This window comes from Siphateles boraxobius, unplaced genomic scaffold (assembly GCF_051911475.1).
Source record: "Siphateles boraxobius isolate OS27281-9 unplaced genomic scaffold, OSU_SipBor_1 22, whole genome shotgun sequence".
NCBI lineage: Eukaryota > Metazoa > Chordata > Actinopteri > Cypriniformes > Leuciscidae > Siphateles > Siphateles boraxobius.
In genome coordinates this window covers 2,065,778-2,081,132 of record NW_027508833.1, presented here as the reverse complement: position 1 = coordinate 2,081,132, position 15,355 = coordinate 2,065,778, and the positions used below count along the sequence as shown (strand labels likewise).

Genomic DNA, 15,355 nt, shown 5'->3' with positions numbered 1-15,355 from the left:
TGTGTAGTGTAATATTATAATATAACAGTATGTAATAATATATTCAGTAGGCCTAAATGATCTATTCTGTTACAGACCGTGAATAATATTTATTAAAATCTTAAACGGAGGCTATTTTATTGGGACATTGCTTGTCCTAACCCTACAATTTAAAGGGGTAATCGGCAACTCTAGCTATTTCTTAGCTGATTTTCACTTTTGTTGTCACATGTTTTGTCAGCGAGCTCCCCCTACAGATGTGAGGCGTATATATCACAACAATGTTGTAAAAAACTTGCGGCACCCTCCTCCCCCTCATGTGCATTTGTTATTATCGGAGCCGGCCAACTTTATCGTGTGGAGTATGTCTACCGAGGTGGGTAATACATCATACACATTGAGGGACGCGTGTGTGTTTATGTCGAATTGCCGTAAAGCAGTTTGTGTTTCTCGCTTGTTCTCGCGAGACTCCCTATTTCCAACTTACCGGGACGTTAGTCCTCATGTTGCAAGGTTGGTTTTCCGCCTGGGAACGTTGGGGGGAGCAGGGAAAGTCCCCATTCTCACCAGAACAGGTTATTAAACCATCCAAATGATTTCTAAACGGTTTTATTAAGTTGAAATAGTTGCCAAATGCCCCTTTAAACACTTAAGTCCCACTGCAAAATACATGTTAGGCAATGTATTTCCACTTTTTGTATATTTTCTCCTAGCTGATATGCGATGGGAGAAGGGAAAATAATGAGTTTGGAAAAAGGTAGATTCAACCTCGGGTCAGTGGCATCAAAAGCATTAGCACCACGCGCCTGACTCCACACTGCTGCTGTTATTAACAGAGTTCTTTCATAACTTTATCTGGCTCAATCAGACAATGGTGGGCAGAGTTAATGTAAATAGCCTCTGCCGTTTATTTGCACTTGGTAGAAATAGACACTCCGATAAAATAAATAACTTTCGACTCGACATTCTGGAGGGTGAAGAGCAAAAATGCAATGTTTGTTAAAGCACTTATAATAAATCTTCTGTACACATGTGTGATAGGAGTTAAATTTGAGATATTAAACAAATTTCAACCAGATAGACTTCCAGTTATCACTGTAATTCGTGTAGTTGGAGCTGCACCATGTTAACAGTGCTTTGTGGAGAGTCACGTCACATAAGCTCGTGCAGATATCATGCAAACTTTACCAGGTTAAACCAGTGTGGTCATGACATGAATTGTAAGTGCACACAAATGAAATACAAAACATTTCCTTAGGCCGTGCTGCTTACAACATATATCGCTGTATGGGCAGACAAAGTTATAAACAGTTTTATCACACTATATTTAAAGAGGTTTAAAGATTGAAGCTATACTTTTAAAACTGTCTTTTAATGTTTATCCCTGTGCAATTCCTCGCAGCATAGACCTTCAAGTCATGACAGTGCCATACATTATTTAATTTTGACTCCTTTTTGCAACACAACTGCTTTAGATCACTTTGCACAAGATTTCACAAATTGCTAATCAACTGAATGCATTCCAAATTCTAAACTGAGTGTGTACATACTGCTTATCCTACAGGAAACTGGATTTGATTGGCATCAGATTGAGCCGTATTATTGTAGAGTATCTTCTGATCAGGCCGCACACACCCATCTTGATGTCTGGATTCCTGGCTCTCTTCCTTCAGCCCCTCATCATAGCCGAGCACTGACGTCACTCTCTGGTTCCCTACACAAACACACAGCTTATTGCTCTGTTTGGGTTCTGGAACGGATAGGCCTGTGGAATCAGCCCACGCTGAAATGAGAATGCTTCTTTATGGAGGATAAGGAACCTGCAATGTTGACAGACTTGCTTATCGCCCGACACACATGCAAAGACAGCAAAAAATGACACGAACACCTTGCCGTAGAGAAAAAGCAAAAGAGTAGGCAAGCTTTGGGACATACTATCACGTCATATTTAACGGACAGATCTGTTGCGTGCATCCTGTCACCGTAAACTGCCCTGTCAATCATCTTGTCAGTTAAAGCCAGTTAAAATCCTCCATTCATTCTAGTTTGACTTCCCACTGTTTCGGAGAGCACGTTCATCTGCCAGTCGTGGGTCTTTCATGCGGAGACTCTCCTCATGTGTTTGCAATTTGAATATAATTATGCATTTAAAGGGGCATTCAGCAACTATTTCAACTTAATAAAACCGTTTAGAAATCATTTGGATGGTTTAATAACCTGTTCTGGTGAGAATGGTGACTTTCCCGGCTCCCCACAACATTCCTAGGCGGAAAACCAACCTTGCAACATGAGGACTAACGTCCCGGTAAGTTGGAAATAGGGAGTCTCGCGAGAACGAGCGAGAAACACAAACTGCTTTACGGCAATTCGACATAAACACACACGCTGTCCTCAATGTGTATGATGTATTACCCACCTCGGTAGACATACTCCACACGATAAAGTTGGCCGGCTACGATAATAACAAATGCACATGAGCAGCGGTAGAAAGGGGGAGGAGGGGCCGCAAGTGAGTTTTTTTACAACATTGTTGTGAAATATGCTCCTCACAGCTGTAGGGGGAGCTCGCTGACAAAACATGCAACAACAAAAGTGAAAATCAGCGAAGAAATAGCGAGAGTTGCTGAATGCCCCTTTAAAAGGTAATGGCTAAACTTATCTTTACAAAAGTCCACAATGCTGCTGCAGATGCAATATAATGTAGACATTGAATAAATACATTTTCGTCAGGTTAGATACTGATAATTAATCACTCAAACCCCTTTATCTAAACCTCTCTTCATAACCCCCGGACTCGCGCGTCCTCCATGTCTGTAGTTTTTCAACACTTTTCACTCGTGTTTGTAGTTCTAACCTATTCCTCGTCCAACGCGTGATGGGTTGTGGGCAATATTAGGCGTTAGAGTGCGCATCGATCTGCACTTCGGATTCTGACCGGAAATAGGAGACCATCCGGGTATCTTTGGAACACTCATTTCAACATACTACGATTTGGGACGTACTAATTCTATTTTCGAATAATATTTAGCGAATTGGGACTGGGCTATGTTTCGCAGCACTTGTGAACACGTAAGCTGTGTTTGAAATTGCCCCCTATAACCTCACTTTGGGCGATTTCGGTCACAGCCATGGAAATCGAAAAATTATGTCATCTGAGCATGCAAGTGCAATATTTTATGCTGTTGTTTTGACGAATTGAAAACACTGATATTTTTTTAAATTTATGCTGTTAAATCCCTTAGTTCTCGCCATCTCTGAAAAGCCAATCAAATGTTGATTCTTGTTTTATTATGAGCTCGGTCACGTTCTGTTTTCGCCAGCAGACTCTCCTCTATTCGGCAGCTTGTTTTAAACGCGTGATTCCCGGAGGTTCGTGATTTAGCTGATCCATGTCAAACTTTCTTCACTCGTTGTGACAGCTAACAGCTAACAAAATGTTCTCTATTTACGGATATGACAAGACACACAAGGTAGAGTGAGGCATGTACGCAATTTCCTGCGAAAACCATCCCGACAGATCTTAAATATAAACACTCATAATAGGCTTAGCATAGTGAATAGGACCTAAACACGATTGATGATGTATTGAATCATTATATAAATAGTTAATTTTGAGCAAAAAAGTCAGTGTACCTTTAAATCAAAAGTAACAAAAATAAAAAAGGCTGCAAAATTAATCAAAATAAAACTGAAATCACGGTATAGATTAGTACGATTATCAAATCATAGGCTGCGAAGTCGGTTTAATATAATTTACATTGAAATGACTTGTATTTGATTATACTTCATTTAAGGCAGCTGCAACAGATCTTAGCTGACAAAAAGGTTTGGGAACCCCTGCCTTGAGGTCTGTGTTATGGTATCCTAGAATCTCAAAAAGCTCCTGATATGTCAACAACTGTCTCAACTCCTCTAGGGAACACTGGGGGCACAGGTCGGGGTAATCACCCCAAAACTTGACAACATCTGTTCTAGACATGCCTTTAAGAGCTTCACCAAACATACTTTGCAATAAGAAAAAGCATTTGAAGTGAATTAACAAGACACAAACTGGGAAGAAACATTTATTCGCCTCATTCGAGGCATAGAGACAGAAAAGGACAACTTTTCACATTGCAAGCATGTACTGTACTATATGTCCATATAGCTGTAATTTAAAAAATATTGTATTTGTTTCACATAGATACACATAACACCTAGGTGAAACTTATGCAACAACTATGAATAATTGTCCTTAATGATCACCCTCCGGTTAGCCTAGCTTATTGACCCTTACACAGTTTACAACTGCAGTTTACATTAAGGAAAAAGTATTTAAGTATGCTGCTAAGTACATTACATCCGTTGTCAAAATCCTCAGAAGGATTGTTTCTGAAATATACTGCATGTTGTCCATATTTAACAAACAAATTCTGTCATTTTCTACGCATCAGAAGAATAACACAGGCTATGTTCGGAATAGCACACTAGCATACTCATGTTACTATTTCTACAGTATATTGTATTTATGGAGAATACTACTGTATATCCCACAGTACACTGTTTAACTTGACCTTTCATTTCGAGTTTCATTAATGAACTAGAAGACATTTTTTTTTTTAGAAATGAATTAATGCAAACAAACATTCCAAAATAAACAAACATACCTTTTGAAACATTTATTTGCAAATATAATGTATCCCATTTCACATTCTATTAAAAAAAAAAAAATAGTAAACAGTATGCAGTGTGTACTTTACAGTATGCAGTACGCTAGTATTTTATTCTGAACAACAAGTGTGTGATAAGGGCTATGATTTAATCCCTGGTGTGTGTTCAAACAGTGTCAAAACATTCATAAACTAGATATTGATGGTACAAGTCATTGTATTTAGGTACATAGTACTGAGTATGCTACATAGTAAGGCGCATGTTTAATATATATGATGTTGAAAGACTAGTATAGCGTTGTGTTGTCCCCCCCTCCCCCTCCGTTCTTCACTTAAGATATAATTACTTTGGAAAACAGATCAAATAGTCAGTAATGTGATTACTGACACATTGAAGCTGAACAATGACTTGGAATGTCTAGCCTGTGCTGTCATTATATCTGATTGTTAGTTTTCCGGTTTACCCTGGTTATAGAGCGAAAAGCTTTATTTTATTACAAACCGGTTTAATTAATTAAGGCCCATTCTGGCATCAAACTGATTGTCTCTCATTACATTTCCCTGTCTAAACAACCAACTGCCTTAAACCTAAATTGTCTTGCATGTTACCTGCAACCCAGTGGTCTCAACACAACCATGCGGCCCATTCGTCAGACATTATCAACAAACCGCTGACCAATCTCTGCTCACTCCTGTTAAACCCATCACTGAAACCAAACCATTTGGTTGTGGTTTTATAGATAGCGCAGTGGTCATGGCCTTGTCATTAAAATAAGTTCTAAGTGGGTTTCCTGAGAGATAGAGAGGATGAGACGGCTAAAGGCGAAAGGTTGCGTCTCCTCATTCCTCTCATACATTCTGGCCCTGATCACATTTCCTGTTTTGTCCACAGGCCTCATCACGGGGCCTTTGTTCACACTAATATCCTGCAAAATAAAAGGCAATGCAAACATACATTGTCTTTATGTTGGGAATTTTTGGTCCACAAGGGATGTTTGGTCTCTGCAAAGGTCCAGTCGTGTCCCTCACGCACACGGAGGTTCCTCAGCGGGGATCAGGGGACTGCAGGGAGGAGCGCTGCTCAGAGGCCGGAAAGCGAAGATGGATGGATCGTAGGAGTATCGGGGTGCGTGACGGCCGCCACTCAGGTTCTGTGAGGGAAACACGTAAACAAACAAAAGAAAGATGAAGTGGGAAGTAACTGGGTTTGGTTTATTAGTCAAGTCACCTTAAATTCCATAGCGTTTTATACAACACAGATTATTTCAAAGCAGCTTCATTATTTACTTATTACAAGTTCAATTCAGCTACAAGCAACTCTACAGAAGGCAGTGGTGTCATTATTCAGCTTGAGTCAGTTCAAGTCCCCCTCTGTCCGTTCGCGTTCGAGGTTCAGAGTTTATACGACATCGAACTAATGTTTAAAGGTGCAGTAGGCGATTTCTGAGAAACGCTGTTGAAAGTGTATCGGACCTAGCAGCACGACACACTTGTAGCCAATCAGCAGTGGGGGGCATGTCCTAGTGATGGGGGAGGACAGAGATAGAGATTTGAAGAAAGACTGTAGAAAGAGATATGGCTGAGAGACATTACAAAAAAGAAATATTTAGAGGAATATCACTGGGAAATGAAGGGTTATGATCAGGCAAAAGCTTAAGGACCCGTGCTAATATTAGAAAAGCTTTCCAGCGCTGGAGAGACCTAAGTAACATTGTTTTTAGACGCCAGCAGCAGCACACCAGCTCCAGAAAAACAATGACACTCAAAACCAATATACTCTCTTTTCACTTTATTTTTCGCTAAGCATTATCTTGCTTTGCTTTTGCTATGATAAAGAGACATCCACTCTTGCATTGTGTGTTTGTGCATTCTGGGGGCGGAGCAATGAAGGGAGGGGTGTGTTTGTTTTGGGTTGATTTCAAATATCAAGTATTCAACAACGATTTTGAGAAATTACATACTACACATACTTAATGTGATAGTCTCATCCTTAATTCCACTATACTATAATATACTGCTAATCCCAATATCATTCACATCAAAGAATAAACACATGTCCATATTAATGTTTATGTCCAAATGGTAGAATTTTTGTCCAAATGATTTTATATCAAGAGCGGGACACGTTTGTGTGCATTGTGTTTTGTTATTTCACCGGAACGAGTCTCCACAATGAAATTAAGCAATATATTAAAGTGCCAGATTGCCTCTTATTTAACAAACAAAGAAAATAAATACTCTGCTAGTCAAGTGGATAAGAAAATAGAAAGATGCCAGTGACTTCTGGGGTATTTAATAATTTATTGTATTATTAATATTTTTTATAAATAGTGGTATTGAATTTATAAATAAAAAATCTTTAGTATTTATATTTATAAATCTATGCATATTTCCTTATTTTGTTATCAGGGATGCTGAAGTTCTAGATCTTCTGTACTGTTTTTGTTACCATTTTAATATGCTCTATTGGGATTTAAAAGCTATTTAAAATAAAGAGATTAAATTCGCCTAATAATACACTTGGGATAGAGTAACCAAAGAACGGATTAATATTAAGTAAATCAGTAAGTAACTAAGGACACGTTTACACAACAACAATGTACTAAAAATGAAAAAAAAAATGTTTTTGAAAAGTTATCCAGATCAAAAGGATCCCCGTTCACATGGATCTGCGAAAACAACTAAAAATGCTGTATAATTCATGCCAGGCCAGTAGTCGGCGACATCACTTTGTAACACACGATACGTGTGTCACCATTTTCACAAATCCGTGTTTTTGTTATTTACACGTAGGCGATAACGGTATCGTTTTCAAAAACTTGCAACTTTCAAAAACAGTTTTCGATTTTTAGTTGAAAAAGGTGTCTAAACATCCCCTTTTCTTTCAATTTTTGTCTGTCAAAATATATCCAACTTTAAGCCAGAGCTTTCCCTATCCGATCTTTTTTTTTCCTCGTTCTAAAAAAAATTTCCGTAAACACGCCGCCGTCTCAAGAAATATCTGCGTACACACGAAACCACTGAAACCGACTGAAACCGATGTAGTATACATGCCAGACAAGTATGAGGTGCTGTATTTCTGACACAGATACACTAAAAACAGAGAAGACTTGCGCATAAACCTTGCCCGCTGTATACAATAATATTAGGAACAGTAGCTTCTTTTTTTTCCTTTCTTTTTAACCAAGAACTTTATTGAACAATATGAAAAAATATGAACAATGAACAATATGGCCTGGTACAAAATAGGAATGAGTCACGATATTCGATTAGTTAGCAGACGCATAAAGCTTGCCACAAAGAACTGGCAAATAGCCTAATCATTATGAATGTGTCAAATATAGCAAGAAGACATTTCAATTATTTATTAATAAACTAGTGTTTTCTGTGACGATGCTGACTCGCCACCTTCGCAGTATTGTGAAGGTGCTTATAGAGATAAATGCACACTTCATACGGATTATAAGAGAGTTGTCTGTTTCGTTTCGTTTTGAATTGTTTTGTTTAAAAGTAGACATTTCAAGCTTAGATATATTTAGTCTCTGTTCATATATATAGAGTGTCTGTTCATTTATGAGACAAGCTCCAGTTCACGTCGGATGCAAGTTATATCGCGTCGGCGCCTCCATGTCCTGTTTATAGTATATTGTCTGCTATATTTGCTTCTTATTTATTAAATGCAGGCAACTGGTTGATGAAACATTGATTAAAATTAAGATACAATTTATACAAAACGAAATTCTCTTTAAAGAAAGGCTTTTTATAAAACAAAACTTAATGAAGCGGTCAAAATGATGTGTCTCGATATTGCGCATCTTATGATTAGGCTACTCACACTGTTCACTGTTTCATATAATCAACATATATGAAATGGAAAAAATAACATATTATTTAAACATAAATATGAAACTATCTTTTCTTTAATGGCTACAACATGTAGGCCTACAGTACAGAGAAATGTAATGTCGGAGCGAACGCCATGTCACCGGTGAGCATGAGGGGGCAGAGGTGCGTTTTTTGAATAATAATCAAATAATTCCCAACGATCGTCGAATATTATTTTTGCTTGAAATGCCCATCCCTACAAAATACGAAATGTCTTAATCAGACAAAATACAAGCATCATAGCATAAGAAAGAAATATAAACAAATAAAGAAGTAAAATAAAGAAATAAAATAAAAATACATTAAAGTAGGCCTAAATAATAAATAAAGAAATAAAAGAGGCTCAGTAGCTTCTGAAGCATGAACTCAAGCAAGTAGTCGCAGTTGTTACTGATTTAGCGCGTCTGACTTGTCGACACGTGGGGTGATGACATCTTCGTTTCACAAAATATACGGATTGGCCGTACACACGAAGATGCAAGCGTGTCGTTTTCAGATTTATCCACCCTGGGACCCGGTTTAAAAAAAAAGCGGTTTCAGTCTCCCAAAACGTCGGATCCGTCTGGACGAAACGCCGATCCGATAAAAAATGTGTACGTATACAGCTAAATGCGTCTCCGTGTGGACAGGGCCTAAAGTGCAAGTTGTTTACACAACGATAAGCAACGGAAACATGCTGAACTTTGTCGAAAACCTCGAGTGTGTTATCACTGGCTTACATGACCAAAATTATCTTTAAAACAAAATCTGAGTAAAACCAAATGAGCAAAAAAACTGAAAAACCCCAGAGAAAGGAAGGGTTCCTGTCCTGCGGAATGAAAGAAGTAGTTAATATGTTTCACATATGGTCAGCTAAATCTAGCCTGGCTTAGAAAGCACAACTCAAAAAGATATACATGCGTGTACCACAAGGTTAAGCTATTTTCCTGTCCAATAGCCACTCTGTTTGAGGTTTTCAAATCCATCAAGGGGCCAGATCAACACTTCATCAAAATAAAAAGAGTAGGCCTCAGGGTTTCATTGGATGTTACATGATCCCATTCACTTTCTACAAGCAGCTGTTTTCCATGAATCTCCCTCCAGGAAACAATGTTCTGAGTTTAATCATTTTAAACTGGTTTCATCCATGCATTCCTAACAACAAATGACAAACCATCAAATACTATTCTTAGTTTTTAAGAGTTCAACAGGCCTTTGAACTGACAAATACCTGCAACTGTAGGAAGAGTAATTATATTATGACAAACAGGTCAGGCTTTTGTTTCCTGGTGCATTTTACAAGCACAGAAAGCTTTTAAAACATTACACCACTATACTGCTTATACATGGGAATGAATTAACCCCACAACCCCTAACATCTGTCTGGTCAACAAGTTAAGACCATCTAGGCGATAAGACCATTTGTCTTCTCTGGCTTCATCCACCAATGATTTTATTTTTCCCCTCCCCCTTCTTTGGTTTCATTTCTTTCTTGTTTCTGAGGCCTCAATTCTCTCTGGTCTTTTCACAGACCTCAAACCCCCATGATCATTTTCCCTGTTCCCCAACAGGCCCCCTGATAGCAGCTTCCCACTCCATCTCTAGCTTTACCTGGAGCGTGGCCAGCAGAGACGGGGCCCGGAGATAAAACCAGGGGCCAAACCACTACATACGGGAAAACCAAAATACATTTTTTTTTTTAAAGTAAATAATAAAATAAAATCACATACTGAAATACATGAGAAACTCTAAACTAAAAATGTGTGCATATGGCTTAAGAGTTTAACAGAAAATGTATGCTTGGGATACTGGAGAAAATATGTAAAAAAAATTACACAAGCAAAAATAACAATACAGTTAACTATAACTGTTAAAATACAGTCAGCTTAGGGTAGCTACAAGTATTAAATGCGGTTAAATGTCAAAATAACTCCAATATCATACACTAGATTTGTGTGGGCTGTAATAAAATATGATCATATTTTATAAAATATGTTAAAAATAGAAAATAAAATATGAGTCAACAATCAAGGACAAAAGGTAAGGGAAAGTGGGAAAGCAAAGAGAGAGTGGGAAGAGCAAAAGGAAGTTGAAAACGACAACAAGGCGGAGGAGTGAAACGAAGAACATCTTTCTCTCTGACTGTAGATCCTGCAACAGCCGGCACTCTATAAATGGAAAATGACTTCATCCTAACACACACACTTCCTTCTCCCTCTCCCTTTTCATCCCTTGCTTCTCTCCTCACCTCTTTCCATTAATCTAATAAAATGGTCATCCAATCTCCTGCAGATGAAATGGAGGGTTTCTGGATGTTCATTGGAGAGAAAGACCATTACGCATCAATTCTTTGGCAGTCTACAAGAGTAAACCTGCATTTCTGGAAGCTAAAAGAAGTTGTTGTTGTTTTTTTGTCTTTTTTATTTTATTTATTTTTTATCATAACATTTCCGCACTGCAAAATGTAGAGACTCAATATATTGGACATTTTGGTCACTTTAGATTAGGATCCAATTCTCACTATTAACTAACTTAAGTATGATTTTTTGACTAATTACTGCTTATTAATATAGTTATTAAGGTAGTTAAATTTAGGTTTTGGGTAGGATTGAGAGGATGAAGATTATGGTCATGCAGAATAGGGCATTAATATGTGCTTTATAAATATACTAATAAACAGCCAACATCCTATTAATATGCATGCTAATAAGCAACTAGTTAATAGTGACAATTGGACTCTAAACTCTAGTGTTACCTACATTTTATATTTTCATGCGTTAGGCCAATTAACGTCCACTTGCATCACTGGTAGTTAATAATAATAATACGTTTATTTCATATAGCGCCTTTCAGAAAACTCAAGGTCGCTTTACAATAAAGTACAAATAAACATGACATAGAAACTATACAAATAATGGATGGATAACATAATATATAGATGTACATATACATAAAAATCTGACCATAGAGTCAGGGAAACAAGTAGCAAAAAGCTATGTTTTAAGGTGGGTTTTGAAATGGTGTAATGAAGAAAGGACGCGGATGGGGAATAGAATTCCAGAGAGTTGGGCCATCGGTACAAAAAGTCTTTCCACCAAACGATGATAGTTTGCGCCTACGGATCGTCCACAGACCGGGATCGGAAGATCTAAGTGTGTGAATTGGGGAGTAGGTTTTTTGGTTAAGACCATGGAGTGGTCTTACATGCCTTCTGTCATCTGATTGATAGTTTATTCTTTATCAAGTTAAAAAGACTTTTAGTATAATAAAAAAAAACATCCCCCTTTTTTGCTGTGAAATCAACACTGATTTTTATAAAGTAAACATAAGAATAACTTTGATATCGTTAGTAATATTTTACAATGAACACTTACTGGACTGAAGCAACTTAGGTTTACTTGATTATCCATTCATAATTTTATAGAAATTTAAAAAAAAATACAAGTACGGAGCTTTTATCATAGAACTAAGCTTTTAAATATCATCTTACTAAGACATATTATTGGAAGATGTAGAGTGACAACTGATGTTTTTATGCACTTTTTGTAAGTATCGGATTGATTTACATCAGAATTTCATGTAACTTTTTGCCCATATAAATATCAGCAACTGTGCCATATTGCATATTTTTGCTCAGTTTGGGGCTGTTTTTTTCCTCCTCAAGAATGAGCTCCATATTCACTATATCATAATATAAATTTCTGATGTATCAATATATGATTTTTATCAAAAGTCAAATATTACTTTTTCTCTTTAGATTTTTTAAATGAGGTACAATAAACTGTTCCATTAAAAAATATATTTTTCTGACTATTACTAATAATAAAAACTAATCATTTATTATTATTATTCTGACCTCTACAGGGTTAAATGTTACCGAAAGGTTCTCTAAAGAATGCACTGGTAGTGTTTCTGGTAAGGGGCCCCTGCGAGATGAGACAGATTGTGTTTGTAATTCCTGTCTCTGACTGGCTGGTCTGCAGCCAGTGTTTCCCATGAGTGTTCCAGTTCCTGTGCCATGCAAGCGGGAGTCACTGTTCTGCAGTCCAAAAGGTGGCGAGCGCATGACGACGTCACACACTGGCATCGTTCAGCTCGGGCCTTCTGGACCAGTATGAGGAGTGCCAAAGACACAGCCGGGAGCCGGGGTCCAGGGCCATGGCTACGAGGGTCAGCGGGTGCGCTTCGGCCCGGCTCCAGCGCACCGTGCTCACGGGTCAGGCTTTTAAACCAATCCAACCACTCACATTCAAAGCATTCATGCTACTGTATTGACCTGATCCAACACCAGAATTACAAAAACATTTCCAAATAATTTACTATTTGGAGAAAATTAACTATTTGAAAAATGCAAGCAAAGAAACAATTCTTCAGCTTACTAACAAATTGTGTAAACAGTGACCCCAAAACGTATTTCGATACTTAAGGTTGGATGTCATTGGATTAGATAAAAATATCAAGACAATTTATTTTCTATATGTACGAGTTCAACACATTAAATATATTAACGCTTTCCCTGCCAGTGCTTTAAACAAAAAGCCAGCACGCACCAGCATTTTTTGAAATTTTTCACAAAATGTTCAAGGCTCCCAGAATATTTTGTTCTTGACTTTTAAACAAACAAACAAACTAAAAACATTTTATTCTAGCTTTTTTTTAATCATTTTAACTTGAATGTGGGTAAGATTCATGAACAAAAGCAACAATTTGAGCAAAAAGCTGAGAAAATTGCGTTTTTGTCAAAGACTACGTCTGGATCAGATTCAGAATGATGATTAAATCATAGATGGAGTAGATCAAGTCCATCAACACCCCCAAAGCTTCACAGTCTTATAGCTCGTCCTGGGTCGACATTTCACTCAGTAACATTAGCCAGTTTTGCTTTATATGCAGTATATAGTTTGATGATCGTGTTATTTTACATAAGCAATGCTTCTATCACTTGTTTCTGCTTCTCTTTCACCTGTGTTTTGATCAGGAGTTTCAGTACACTTTCAGAAGATGTGTAATAGCGCCCCCTACCATATAGCCGTGAAAACATGGATCGCCGGAAACTTCCGTCAATGGCAAGGCAAGAGTTAACATGTTCTGTAAGTGTGGTTTAAGTGTCTGAATTGTTTTGTTTGTATGAGTCACTGTATGAAAAAAACAGTTTGTTTGTTTTCTTTTGAAACACTCACCCGAATCTTGATAGTCCTCGTTTTCCCTCCACAGTTCTTTTTTAGAAGCATTTTCTGAAGCAAAGAGCAGAAAGGAGAAAAATATGGTTAAAAGGAATGACATAAACCTTAAGCCTCACATGTTATATGCACAGCCAAACTCCACACACCAGCTGCAACACACACTGAGGAACCAGTTTCCATATTGTCAGTGTAAACATTTACTGCTTTTTTGCCCTTGAGCTTTTCTGGAAGATCCCTGGAAGCTCTGGGCCACAGTGGCTACCAAAACTAATGAGTGTTTTATATAACAGAGCAAAACATCCTGTGGGCCGCCCTTTCAGGACAAACGTGGAACTCTGTTTGCTTTCCTTACCCAGAACTCTACTGTTAGTGCTAAACTGAGGCAGCGTGACTCAATAGCAGAGGTTAACTCAGATTCTTTTCAGGACAAAGTTTAAGCAATTCATTACAGTTCTCCTTGAAGATTACAATACATTTATGATTTTAAAAAACTACAGGCAATGATAAAGGAATAATTTGGACAAAATTCTAATTCAGCATTATTTACCCTCATTTCAAACCATGTGACTTTCTTTTTTGTGTGGAACAAAAAAAGGAGATGTTTAGAAGAATGTCCAGACTGCACAGGGACCGAGACTGTGAAGCATGAAAACTGACAAACACTTCAGTTCATTAAAGTAATCCAAATGACTCATGCGCCATACTCCAAGTCTTTAACTAGAGATGGCCATAGATCGAAAGCGGACGGGTTTTGCTCCACGGTTTTTTATTCTTTATTTTGGGCGATCTCTGTTCCGGACTTGCACACACACTGCATTGCGAATTGCAATCATTTCCCAAAAATGTCATTTGTGTGGATTTTAATTATGAATGTACTGTATTCTCTGACTGTCTGCATAAAAGTTTTGATAACATTTTCTTTTCCTCTACCTCCGTATAGTGTTTTATAAGCGCAGAGCTGCCAACCATTTCATAAGCGCCACCTACTGTCACAGACTGAGTTTGCATTTTCATTCAGTCTGTCTGCTTTATTTGTTTTGTGGTGCAGGTATGTTTTATGTAGCAATTTCACAAAGCTAAAATCAGACCGTTCTGCCTGTGCTTCAAATATTGCAACTACGGTATACAATCTAATTAAAAAGCAAAAAACTGTTTAATTGTGACAGTGGTTGCCTCAAATTTCAAATGATTACATACATTTTTTGTTTGTTTGTTTGTTTGTTTAAGGCCAGTTTGGCCTGTAGTAGAGCAAATAAACAACAAATAAATGTGCTTATATTTGCCCATTTTCCACAAGTTGGTATGATTCTTAAGGATCTTCATGTAAAGTTTGTAACATATTTTGGTTAAAATTCCTCAATGGTTGTGTAAAATAACACCCTTTTTACCTCCTCAAAAACAGCTCTGTTCACAGCGACCCATTTCGGTGCATGTCTCTTTAAATGATAATGAGCAACTGCTCACCCCCCCCACCCCAAATTATGATTGGTGCAACCCTATCTTTGAGTCATTAATCACTGAACAGGTTGAACTTTGAACTTCATTCACTTTCTATCATATGCATCAAAAAGAAAAGCATAAACATGATGCAAAACATCTTTCTTTTCTCAAAAATAAATAAATAAATAGCATACACACACGTCATGCTTCTATGACAACACACCATTAATGACAACAGAA

At 37.6% G+C, this 15,355-nt stretch overlaps 1 protein-coding gene across 1 annotated transcript in view; it reads right to left on the bottom strand.

Annotated features, from left to right (window-relative positions):
• Window positions 1-4,030: 4,030 nt before the first annotated feature.
• LOC143746504 (uncharacterized) overlaps window positions 4,031-15,355 on the bottom strand; it is a 42,489-nt gene continuing 31,164 nt past the window's right edge. The window contains exons 5-6 of the mRNA XM_077238335.1: window positions 13,673-13,726; window positions 4,031-5,779 (exon numbers count right to left, since the gene is read on the bottom strand). Of these exons, the coding sequence (XP_077094450.1) occupies window positions 5,654-5,779; window positions 13,673-13,726 (180 nt within the window). The 3' untranslated portion in view covers window positions 4,031-5,653. The remainder of the gene's footprint in view (window positions 5,780-13,672; window positions 13,727-15,355) is intronic.